Below are 13,186 nucleotides of genomic sequence, written 5' to 3'. Positions count from 1 at the left end.
ATCTTGTGTGTATGAACTTTCCAAAGGCTTCGGATAAGGTGCACTTAATAGACTTGAGACAAAACTAAAGCCCATGAGATTAAAGGGACAGTGGTAATAATGGATACTATAGTACAGGCAGAGAGTCATGGTGAACAGTTACTTTTTACACTGGAGGGAGGTGTTCCTCAGGTGCCGTTATTAGGAACATTGCTCTTTTTAATATATATTAAAGACCTGGACTTGATCATTTCAAAGTTTGCAGATGACACAAAACTCTTAAAAAGTAATCAAATGAGGAAGTAACAGACTTCAGGAGGACGCTGACTGGTGAAATGGGCAGTTGAAATTTAACCTAGAAGTGCAAAGTGATGCATTTTGTTAGGAAGGATGTGAAGAGGCATTATGAACTAAATGGTGCAATTTTAAAAGGGAGTGCAGGATCAGAGACACCTAGGGGTGTATGTACACAAATCTTTGAAGATAGCAGGACAATTTGAAAAAGCTGTTTAAAAAAAAAAACAACCTTGGAATAGAGTACAAAAGGCTAGGAAGAAAACAAAACACTTGCATTTATCTAACGCTTTCCACAACTACAAATGTTTCAGTGTGCTCTACAGCCACCAAAGTATTTTCTGAAGTGTGGTCATTATTGTAAATTTAGGAAACAGCAGCCAATTTATGGCTCTGTTTAACATCTCATCCAAAAGTCAGCACCTCTGACCGTGCAGCTGTACTGGAGCTTCAGCCTTGATTTTTGTGCCCAAGCACTGGAGTGGGACTTGAACCCCAAACCTTGTCACTTAGAAGTGAGAGTGCTACCAACTGAGCCACAGCTAAGGGATGACATCTTTAGTTATGTGGAGAGACTGAAGAAGCTGGGGTTGTTCTCCTTAGAGCACAGAAGTTTAAAAGGAGATTTGATAGAGGTTTTCAAAATCATGACCAGTTTTGATAGAATAAATAAGGAGACACTTTGTCCAGTGTAGAAGGTACTAAAGAAAAGAGCAAACTCCAAACACACAGTCAGCATCTTAATTCACAACCACTCTGCGGAAACTCGTGTAACCTGCCACATGGAAGCTGCTGGTCTTGAAGGACAGTTCATTTCAAGGATCAGTGTACCAATACCTCGTTATCTGGGTTACACACACTCATACTGGGAAAAGGATGTGTCCAGGAGAATCACATCCCTTTGACATTATGTTCTATCCCTGCAAAGGAAACTATTGCACACAACACACCAACAGAGAAGTATAACTTGAGGAGGAACAGCCTGAGTCTGCACAAACAGGAAGATGCAGAGATTCGGAAGTCAGTACGGGAAGACAGGAGGAGTCAGTGAGGTTAGAGGTAAGGTGTTGAGAGTAGATTGGTATGACACAATCAGGCTCATCATGCCTAGTGTCATCATCATGTGGTTTCCCAAACTATTGCATTGCCTTTATACTCAGCTGCTATTTCTGGCAGAGTAAGTGTCACTGTGTACACAGCCAAACAAACTGTTCTTTATTTCACTTTACAGGGTTCTTTGAGGGAAGAGGCCAGTCACCACATTGAGTCCCTGGGCATTTCCAGACCCAGCAAATCCTTCCACATTGCAAGAATCCTGGGAAATTTCCAATATTGGGTTTTCTTGCTAATTAATTAAAACAAATTGAAATACTATAAGTACTTTAAATACTGACTGTATACTTCTTTAATTTTATTGCATGTGACTTCACGCTCCTCTGTCCTTTTAAAGGGCTTTAAGACTATTGTAAATTAGAGCTTTCACGAGCAGTGATGTGATGATACTTGTACTGAATCTTACACTGAACCACATTTTCATTCCTGCTAGTAATACGCCCTGGGTAAATGCAGTTGAGAGGCAGCTTGATGAGAAACTGTAGTTTGGGGCTTCATTGACCACAAACGTTTAAATGGAACCAAATGGTCAAAAAGGTAAACTTCAGCGGAAATTCAAGCAGAGTGTGAGAACAGACAGGCTGCTGTGTGAGAACGAAAAGATACCTTCGTAGAATTCCAGAGACCCAGATACAGGACAGAGAAAATAATGGTGCTTTGAATGTCAAACAAAACAGTTGGTGTCAAGGCCCTCACGTTTTCCTTGTTTTGGCATTGAAATGTCATCGGGCTGATAAGGGTCCGAGAGTAGAAAAAGAACAGGTGACATCAGGGATTATGAGACACTGATCTGGCTTGGGCGAACAGACGGGCATGTGACATCTTTTGTAATAAGGCAGCTCAAATCGAAGCAAGGCAATGACTGGGTTAAATCAGACTCCGAAGGCTTTGCTGTGTAGCAGAAGTATACAAAAAGGGAGATCTAAGCATTTAAGGTGTAGAAGTATTCAGCCAGACGAGCCCTCGTGGAAGGATGGACTAGCAGAGGGACTACACGTGTACATAGCGTTTTGACTGATGCAACGGTGTCTGTGGCATGGCTGTTGGGTGAAGTCACGTGAAGATTACACTTCTGCCCAGGGCATAATGATGTTGTTGTGCTTTGATACCACTGCTCAGACATTAGCATGTGTCAAGTCTTGGTTATACTGAATAAAATATTACCACGGTCAATAATAAGGCATCACTTCGAATCATTTTAGAACTTGAGAGTGAAGGGGTTAAAGGGAACTAACTGATTCGGACATGTCTGACTTTCAACAACACATATATTCCTGCCATGTTCTCAAGAACTCAGTCAAGGTATCTAACCAGGGTAAATAACAGCCCAACATCCACTCGAGAGAAAGTAGCTACGGAGTCAGAAGCATGGTTTGCTTTAAGATAGGCGCATGTGCTACTGCGCAGCAGTTTTAAAGGGATGGCGCACCAAAGAGAAACTGAGGGAACATTGGTCAGAAGTATTTTCAGCAGATGTTGTTTCAAGCACCAGAGCGCTTAAGGATCTGGGAGTGAAAGAGAGTGAGTGAGTGTGTGCTGTTCCCCTACTAAGGATGAAGGAACAATTGTGCTCAGCTGAAAGGCCTCAGTCGCCTCACCGTAGGGGCTCATTCTTCCAAAGAACTGTAATTAGGAACAATGATCTCACACGCAGGCAGTGGAGACCATTTCAAACATATGGTTGAGGTAATGAAGAACGGAGGCGTCCACTACCCATATCTGCAATACATAACAGGAAGCTGCTCACTGCATGTGAAATGTCCTGGGGAGAACGAAAGTCCAGGATGCCTCTGCAGAAATACAATGCCAACAGGAGGTAGAATGGACACTGAAATTCTGGAGTGGAAGGTGATAGTGCTTCAACAGAGGTTCCTGATTGGAACTATTCACTCTGTCATGATACTGACCAGTAATACCTCTGAGCCTGTGCCCTGCATCAGTGAGCACAGATGTTGCTGTCCCTCCAGAGAGTGACAATGAATCTGCTTCCTTGAGAGCCCTCAGGGTGTGGATGAGGGAGCTTTAGACATTGGCCAAGTTCACTCCCTAGGCACCACAAGAGCAAAGGCTAATAGAAGCTGGTTTTGCTTCCCCAAGAAAAGAGTCACCTAGGGCTTTAAAGACTACAGGGGAACCATCCCAACCACCCACCACTCATTGATGGAGCAACATGCTGTAGAGATGTAGCTGTAAATAGGGTGAATGGATTGGTTGGTATCCTTTTGCCAAACGTTTTCCTGTGAAGTGAAAACTGCTTGACTATGCAAGTCCTCCAACACATCTGTATATGTCTACAACTTCTATCCATTGATGATGGCGGGGAAAAACACAAACATCCGTTTTATGCAGGAAAAGGGTCGGTGTCAGTGACAGCGGGGCACTTTGTGAAGGGGGAACAGGTGATGTTATTTGGTGTGTCAACTTAGTGAAAAAGAAATAGGCTTTATGCTGTCTCCTTTATCTGAATGCTAACTGCCCCTTTCTGTGCACCCTCCTCATGCTGTGCAGATGGATGCCCTTCCTTGTGTTGTCATTCCCTACAACTCCTAAAAGTAGCAAGGCTTGCTCCATGATGAAAGGTCATTGATCTGAAAGGTTAACTCTGCTTCTCTTTCTACAGATGCTGTCGGACTTGCTGAGTATTTCCAGCACTTTGTTTTTATTTCAGCTTTCTAACATCTGCAGTATTTTGCTTTTATTTCTTCATTGTGATGTTATGCTGTACAGTGAGCCACAGTTGTTCCATTGCATGTCACTGCGTTCCATCAGAGACTTGAGTACCTAATGTCTACTGTACCAGACTTGGACTGTCACGAGCCTCTGCCATCTGCCATATATCTGCCATTCCTGACTGTCTGTTCAGGCCTTACTGCAGTCATCAGCCATGACTGCAGGAACAGCCCTGATCAACAATCCTGATGCAGGATTCGGTTCGAGGACAGTAGGTTGGTGTCTGAATGTTGTCCAGGTCTTGCTAGATGTGGGCATGGACTGCTTCAGTATCTGAGGAGCTGCCATCTGACAGAACTGAACACTGTGGAATCATCAGTGAACATCCCCACTTCTGATTTTATGATGGAGCGAAGATCATTGATGAAGCAGCTGAAAATTATTGGGCCTAGGACACTGCCCGGAGAATCTCCAACAGCAATATCCTAAGGCTGTGATGACTGGTGTCATGCACACCAGAAGTGCAATGAGACAACAATCATGGACTAACTCTGAAGAGTTATGAAAAACAGACGGTGTCTTTAAGAGAGCGAGAGCGAACGGAGACAGAGACACAGAGACAAAAAAAAAATGCACATGTCCTGCTGCAGAATCTGACAGCTACATTATGTAGCAGCGAGAGCTAGAAATAACCTACCATCTTCAACTGAAGAGAAATCTACACTCATCTCAGCCCTGCATCCACTGAGAACTTGATTTCCAAGAGAATTCATCAATTTTACTGTAACCTCCACACAAATCTTCATTGAACCCCAAACAAATGCAGCCTGGCTTAATTACACCTGCCCGCCCTTACACATTATATTACACATCCTGTCTCGACTCCTGAATGATATGAATATTTATGAAGTCAATACTGTTTGTAGTTTCTGGGCTATAATCAGTCAAGCAGCTGTTTAACCAGAGCATTAAATGAGCAGTAAAATAAGAGCAAAATACTGCAGATGCTGGAACTCTGAAATGAGAGCAGAAAGTGCTGGAAATACTCAGCAGGTCAGGTAGCATCTGTGCAGAGAGAAACAGAGTTAACGTTTCATCAGAACTCACAGGTCACAGACATTAACTCTGTTTTTCTCTCCGCAGATGCCGTCAGACCTGCTGAGTACTTCTGGCACTTTCAATTCTCATGAAATGAGCAGTCTCACTTGGACTGTTTATGTACTGTACTGTACTGTAAAGAGTCACAGACAACAGGGGAAAACTAACAGGGAAAATTCAAGCTTACAAAAGCCCCTGATATGACGGGAATGTTTGCCAGTTCACTGCGTGGTTGTTAGAAAGGTGAGGAGTTAATAAGTATATGGATGGTGTTACTCTCGCGCAAAGTGCAGCGATTGAAAATACAGAACGTAAACTGAAGAGTTATAAAAAAAGCAATTTTCTTTTTAAAAAAAAGTGAACGTACTGTCAACAAAACAGGACAAAACACATTACCCTCAGCATCACTTGCCCCCAAATCCACATCTGTGTCCAAGACTGAAAACCAATTAAGCCCCATCCGTGTGGAAATGCGACAGATAATCACACTTGAACGTGAGTTATATTCAAACACAATAAGACTTTTCACAGCCTTCTCATCTCCGAATAACCTTGAATACAATGGAGTGTGAACCACTCTGATCTCCTCAGAATAGGGCATCATCAAGGCCATTATACAGCCCAACTGGGACGGATACCTGAAGTCACATGGGTAAAGCCAACCCTTGTAAAAATATTCACTTCAGAAGATAATCGTTTTGAGGAACAAAGTCGGGACTCTTTTCAGGACAGGACTGGAGATAAGATTGGTCTGGTCTCTCAGCCACACAGGACAACAAAAAGCCATCTTGAATTCCAGCAAGGCTGAGAGAAAGAGAGAGATCATTTCCAGCCAACACAGTTGAACCCTGCTAAGACAAGTGGAAGCGAGCTACCACCGGTACAAGAGAGTGCCTTTGCAAAAACGATTTTTCTACTGGTGAGAAGTGACCCAAGGCAACAGTCTTCAATCCACAAAGTGAGCAACCAGGTGACTGCCACAGCCCAACGAATACCAGACAACCAGCAAACAGGCTTGCAACTTTAAAAAGTTGCCTTCCGAGGAGGATCCCACAGGTTATTCCTGAAACAGACTTTTACAACCTGAACTCTGTACACGTCTTACCCTGTAAATTTCTATCCACCTTCTCTTGAGAATGCATGTGAGAGCGATTGTGTGAAAGTGGTGTTGCGACAATTTCGGGATAAGGCACATCACTCAATAAATAATTACTCTTCTGTTTTAAACCTACAAGAAAACCTGTCACTGACTACTAATTTAGCAAATAAAACATAAAGAGGTTAAAATCTAACAAAAAAAACACGCTGCAATCAGGTGGGAGTTGAACAGTGGGAAACACCCACACCCCTCACCATGTGGCCATAACAGTAATTTTAACTTTGGAAGATTGCGTAAAACAAGCAATACTTTTTTTTTTATATTCATTCATGGGATGTGGGCGTCACTGGCCAGCCAGGCCAGCATTTATTGCCCATCCCTAATTGCCCTAACTGAGTGAGGGCATGTAAGAGTCAACCACATTGCTGTGGGTCTGGAGTCACATGTAGGCCAGACCATGTAAGGACAGCAGATTTCCTTCCCTAAAGGACATTAGTGAACCAGATGGGTTTTTATAACAATCGACAATGGTTTCATGGCCATCATTAGACCAGCTTTAATTCCAGATTTATTAACTAAATTCAAATTCCACCTTCTGCTGTGGTGGGATTCAAACCCATGTCCCCAGAGCAATACCCTGGGTCTCTGGGTTACTAGTCCAGTGACAATACCACTATGCCACCACCTCTTGACTGGCTATAATTGGTAGGGAAGCAGAGGGTTACGCTACTCACCTGGTAATCTAGAAACCTGGACTAGTGATCCAGAGACAGGAGGTCAAATCCCACACGAGCTGGGAAGTTTAATATCAGTTAACTGGGCGGCACAGTGGCGCAGCGGTTAGCACCACAGCCTCACAGCTCCAGCGACCCGGGTTCAATTCTGGGTACTGCCTGTGTGGAGTTTGCAAGTTCTCCCTGTGTCTGCGTGGGTTTCCTCCGGGTGCTCCGGTTTCCTCCCACATGCCAAAGACTTGCAGGTTGATAGGTAAATTGGCCATTAGCAATTGCCCTTAGTATAGGTAGGTGGTAGGAAAATATAGGGACAGGTGGGGTTGTGGTAGGAATATGGAATTAGTGTAGGATTAGTATAAATGGGTGGTTGGTGGTCGGCACAGACTCGGTGGGCCGAAGGGCCTGTTTCAGTGCTGTATCTCTAAATTAAACTAAACTAAATACAAGCTGTGATTAAATAAAACTATCAGTAATAGGTGAACACGCAACCAACTATGGCAAGGACAAAAACTGGTCCATTAATGTCCTTTAGGGAAGGAAAGTCGGTTTTCTTATCCAGTCTGGCCTGTGTGTGACATCAGACCCACAGCAATGGGGCTGACTCTTGACTGTCCTCTGAAATGACCGAGCAAAACTACTCAGTCGTATCCTAGCTGCTGTGGGAAAGTACAAGTAGTTCAGGAAGGCAGCTCACCACCGCCTTCTCAAGGGCAATTAGGGCGAGGCAATCTGCCAGCAATGCCCACATGAACAATTTCCATAGGCTGGTCACGAATTCCCCAGGGGCTTTCAAGCTGTGAACGGTTAATGAACTTGAAAACATTAAAAAAAAAAGAGCGCCTGTTACAAAACCAAAAATCCTCAGCAGTACATGATTTTGTCCACGTCCTTTAACGGATTGCTGCTGATTTCCATGATTATTTTCTTACAATAAAATATGGGATTATTATTAGTTATAAAATACCGGATTTTCATTCTGCTCCAATATAACTAATTTTGTTGTTTACAATTTCCCCAGCGAGGGCTCACGTCTTACACGCAGGTAGCAGACTTGATGTGCGCAATTTTACTGTCCTGCTTTACTGTGGTCGATGGACTGTTGGCCTGTTTGAAGGTGGGATCAGCACCCGATTATGATCACTTACTCCGAAATCACCCCTTTGTGTTTTCTATTTGCATCCGCAGAGCAGGCACATAGGACTTCAGCATAAAGTAACACAAAGGAGTCACTAATAACACAGATCTCAATGAGTACCGCATGACAGCGTCAACAAGAATGTCTGCTCAGGCTCGGAGTGGATAAAGAGCTCACAATATTTTTTTTAGAACATTACAGCGCAGTACAGGCCCTTCGGCCCTCGATGTTGCGCCGACCTGTGAAACCATCTGACCTACACGATTCCATTTTCATCCATATGTCTATCCAATGACCCCTTAAATGCCCTTAAAGTTGGCGAGTTTACTACTGTTGCAGGCAGGGCGTTCCACGCCCCTACTACTCTCTGCGTAAAGAAACTACCTCTGACATCTGTCCTATATCTTTCACCCCTCAACTTAAAGCTAAGTCCCCTCGTGTTTGCCATCATCATCCGAGGAAAAAGACTCTCACTATCCACCCTATCTAACCCTCTGATTATCTTATATGTCTCTATTAAGTCACCTCTCCTCCTCCTTCTCTCCAACGAAAACAACCTCAAGTCCCTCAGCCTTTCCTCATAAGACCTTCCCTCCATACCAGGCAACATCCTAGTAAATCTCCTCTGCACCTTTCCAAAGCTTCCACATCCTTCCTATAATGCGGTGACCAGAACTGCACGCAATACTCAAGGTGCGGCCTCACCAGAGTTTTGTACAGCTGCATCATGACCTCGTGGCTCCGAAACTCGATCCCCCTACTAATAAAAGCTAACACACCATATGCCTTCTTAACAGCCCTATTAACCTGGGTAGCAACTTTCAGGGATTTATGTACCTGGACACCAAGATCTCTCTGCTCATCTACACTACCAAGAATCTTCCCATTAGCCCAGTACTCTGCATTGCTGTTACTCCTTCCAAAGTGAATCACCTCACACTTCTCTGCATTAAACTCCATTTGCCATCTCTCAGCCCAGCTCTGCAGCCTATCTATGTCCCTCTGTACCCTACAACACCCTTCGACGCTATCCACAACTCCACCGACCTTCGTGTCATCCGCAAATTTACTAACCCACCCTTCTACACCCTCATCCAGGTCATTTATAAAAATGACAAACAGCAGTGGCCCCAAAACAGAACCTTGCGGTACACCACTAGTAACTAAACTCCAGGATGAACATTTGCCATCAACCACCACCCTCTGTCTTCTTTCAGCTAGCCAATTTCTGATCCAAAGCTCTAAATCACCTTCAACCCCATACTTCCGTATTTTCTGCAATAGCCTACCATGGGGAACCTTATCAAACGCCTTACTGAAATCCATATACACCACATCCACGGCTTTACCCTCATCCACCTGTTTGGTCACCTTCTCGAAAAACTCAATAAGGTTTGTGAGGCATGACCTACCTTTCACAAAACCGTGCTGACTATCGCAAATGAACTTATTCTTTTCAAGATGATTATAAATCCTATCTCTTATAACCTTTTCCAACATTTTACCCACAACCGAAGTAAGGCTCACAGGTCTATAATTACCAGGGCTATCTCTACTCCCCTTCTTGAACAAGGGGACAGCATTTGCTATCCTCCAGTCTTCCGGCACTACTCCTGTCGACAATGACGACATAAAGATCAACAACAACGGCTCTGCAATCTCCTCCCTGGCTTCCCAGAGAATCCTAGGATAAATCCCATCTGGCCAAGGGGACTTATCTATTTTCACACTTTCCAAAATTGCTAACACCTCCTCCTTGTGAATCTCAATCCCATCTAGCCTAGTAGGCTGTATCTCAGTAATCTCCTCGACAACATTTTCTTTCTCTACTGTAAATACTGACGAAAAATATTCATTTAACGCTTCCCCTATCTCTGATTCCACACACAACTTCCCACTACTATCCTTGATTGGCCCTATTCTAACTCTAGTCATTCTTTTATTCCTGATATACCTATAGAAAGCCTGAGGGTTTTCTTTGATCCTATCCGCCAATGACTTCTCGTGTCCTCTCCTTGCTCTTCTTAGCCCTCCCTTTAGATCCTTCCTGGCTAGCTTGTAACTCTCAAGCGCCCTAACTGAGCCTTCACGTCTCATCCTAACATAAGCCGCCTTCTTCCTCTTGACAAGCGCTTCAACTTCTTTAGCAAACCACGGCTCCCTCGCTCGACAACTTCCTCCCTGCCTGACAGGTACATACTTATCAAGGACACGCATTAGCTGCTCCTTGAATAAGCTCCACATTTCGTTTGTGCCCATCCCCTGCAGTTTCCTTCCCCATCCTACACATCCTAAATCTTGCCTAATCGCGTCATAATTTCCTTTCCCCCAGCTATAATTCTTGCCCTGCGGTATATACCTGTCCCTGCCCATCGCTAAGGTAAACCTAACTGAATTGTGATCACTATCGCCAAAGTGCTCACCTACATCTAAAATCTAACACCTGGCCGGGTTCATTACCCAGTACCAAATCCAATGTGGCATCGCCCCTGGTTGGCCTGTCAACATACTGTGTCAGAAAACCCTCCTGCACACACTGGACAAAAACAGACCCATCTAAAGTACTCGAACTATAGGATTTCCAGTCAATATTTGGAAAGTTAAAGTCCCCCATAACCACTACCCTGTTACTCTCGCTCCTGTCGAGAATCATCTTCGCTATCCTTTCCTCTACATCTCTGGAACTATTCGGAGGTCTATAGAAAACTCCCAACAGGGTGACCTCTCCTCTCCTGTTTCTAACCTCGGCCCATACTACCTCAGTAGACGAGTCCTCAAACGTCCTTTCTGCCGCTGTAATACTTTCCTTGATTAACAATGCCACACCCCCCCCCTACCTCTTTTACCCTCTTCTCTGTTCTTACTGAAACATCTAAATCCCGGAACCTGCAACATCCATTCCTGCCCTGCTCTACCCATGTCTCCGAAATGGCCACAACATCAGGATCCCAGGTACCAACCCATGCTGCAAGCTCACCCACCTTATTCCGGATGCTCCTGGCGTTGAAGTAGACACACTTTAAACCAAGTTCTTGCTTGCCAGTGCCCTCTTGCCTCCCTGTAGCCTTATCCCTGACCTCACTACTCTCAACATCCTGTACACTGGCACTACAATTTAGGTTCCCATCCCCCTGCTGAATTAGTTTAAACCCCCCCCCCCCGAAGAGCACTAGCAAATCTCCCCCCCAGGATATTGGTACCCCTCTGGTTCAGGTGAAGACCATCCTGTTTGTAGAGGTCCCACCTACTCCAGAAAGAGCACCAATTATCCAGGAAACCAAAACCCTCCCTCCTACACCATCCCTGCAGCCACATGTTCAACTCCTCTCTCTCCCTATTCCTCTCTTCGCTAGCACGTGGCACGGGCAACAACCCAGAGATAACTCTGGTTGTTCTCGCTCTAAGCTTCCACCCTAGCTCCCTGAATTTCTGCCTTTAATCCCCATCTCTCTTCCTACCTATGTCGTTGGTGCCTATGTGGACCACGACTTGGGGCTGCTCCCCCTCCCCCTTAAGGATCCCAAAAACACGATCCGGGACATCACGTACCCTGGCACCTGGGAGGCAACACACCAACCGTGAGACTCTCTCGTTCCCACAGAACCTCCTATCTGTTCCCCTAACTATGGAGTCCCCAATGACTAATGCTCTGTTCCTCTTCCCCTTTCCCTTCTGAGCAACAGGGACAGACTCTGTGCCAGAGACCTGCACCCCATTGCTTACCCCTGGTAAGTCGTCCCCCGCAACAGTATCCAAAACGGTATACCTGTTGTTGAGGGAAACGGCCACAGGGGATCCCTGCACTATCTGCTGGTTCCCTCTCCTTCCCCTGACGGTAACCATCTACCTACTTCTTTTACCTGAGGTGTGACTGCCTCCCTATAACTCCTGTCAATAATCCCCTCCGCCTCCCGAATGATCCGACATTTGAAATGACAGTGTTTCTCACTGAAAGCCGACATGAATGCTGTAACGGCTAATAATCTGAAATCAAAACAGTAAACGGTGGAAATACACAGCGGGTTAAGCGAGACATCAGAAACAGCGGAGGGCGAGAAGAGGGTGGAGGAAATCGCTAACAAAGACGTTCTCCGAAGCATTTCCTAACAGCCCCTCGTTGCAGTACTCTGTACCTATTTCAGATTTCACATGCACTTACCCCCTGGGTCGTTTAAAAGTGCCAGGAGTAGCCAGTTGATAACGATCCTGAGTGAAATTTCAGACCTCCACCTGACCATGTCTATTTTTTGTCAGCTCTCCCCGCTAATCAGGGGCGTGGTCTTACTCAAAAGCAAAATACTGCAGATGCTGGAAATGTGAAATTAAAACAGAAATGCTGGATATGCTGAATCAGTCAGGCAGCATCTGTGGAAAAGGAAACGGAGTTAACATCTCAGATCTATGATCTTTCATCAGAAGTGGCAAAGGTTAGAAATGTAATACGTTTAAAGCGATGGGGGTTGGGGGAGAACAAAAGGGAAGATGTTGATAGGACAGAAAGCCCGAACGATTAACTGACAAGGAGATCATGGGGGTAAAGGCAAAAGAGTTTTCTGAAGGTGTGGTGAAAGATAAAACATTCGTGCAGAGTATTAATGATAGAATAATAAACAGCCCTAGCCAAAAGTACAAACATGAAAAACCCCAGTTTAAGGCAGGCACATGGTAAAAAAAAACAAATAAAAAAAAATTAATGGCAATTAGCATAAAAGGTAATCGAAAAATCTTCTAACCCATATAAATAGTAAGCAGATAGTAAGAGGCAGGGTGGGGCTTATTAGGGACAAATAAGGTGATATATGTCTAAAGGTATAGGGCAAAGCTAATATTTAATGATGACTTTGTATTGGTGTTACTAAGGAAGAGGATGCTGACAAAATGTCAGTAGAAATGGAGATGGTAATGGATGAGGTGAAAATTGATAGACAGGATGGCTATGCTCAGAGTGATAAGTCTCCTGGTCTGGATGGCTTGCATCCCAGGTTTCTTGGGGAAATGGGAGTGGAGATAGTGGAAAGGTTGCCATAATCTTCCAATCTTCCCTAGATATGGGGGAGGTACCAG

General features: G+C 44.6%; 2 protein-coding genes across 5 annotated transcripts in view; one reads left to right on the top strand and one right to left on the bottom strand.

Moving 5' to 3' along the window:
* LOC137346196 (RNA-binding protein 4B-like) overlaps positions 1 to 1,587 on the top strand; it is a 191,325-nt gene extending 189,738 nt beyond the window's left edge. The window contains exon 6 of the transcript XR_010968679.1: positions 1,505 to 1,587. The gene's annotated coding sequence lies outside the window, so the exon portion shown is untranslated. The remainder of the gene's footprint in view (positions 1 to 1,504) is intronic.
* LOC137346197 (SLAM family member 9-like) overlaps positions 1 to 12,523 on the bottom strand; it is a 57,005-nt gene extending 44,482 nt beyond the window's left edge. For 2 of the 4 annotated variants that reach the window (XM_068009602.1, XM_068009603.1), the window contains exon 1: positions 12,282 to 12,522. In XM_068009602.1, the coding sequence (XP_067865703.1) occupies positions 12,282 to 12,360 (79 nt within the window). In that variant the 5' untranslated portion in view covers positions 12,361 to 12,522. Of the gene's footprint in view, positions 1 to 12,281 lie in introns of all 4 variants that reach the window. The other 2 variants (XM_068009601.1, XM_068009600.1) reach the window with 2 other exon arrangements.
* Between the last annotated feature and the right edge of the window lie 663 nt (positions 12,524 to 13,186).

Source organism: Heterodontus francisci, chromosome 29 (assembly GCF_036365525.1).
Source record: "Heterodontus francisci isolate sHetFra1 chromosome 29, sHetFra1.hap1, whole genome shotgun sequence".
Lineage (NCBI taxonomy): Eukaryota > Metazoa > Chordata > Chondrichthyes > Heterodontiformes > Heterodontidae > Heterodontus > Heterodontus francisci.
Note: the sequence above shows the minus strand (reverse complement) of the source record. Positions and strands in the feature narration are given on the sequence as shown.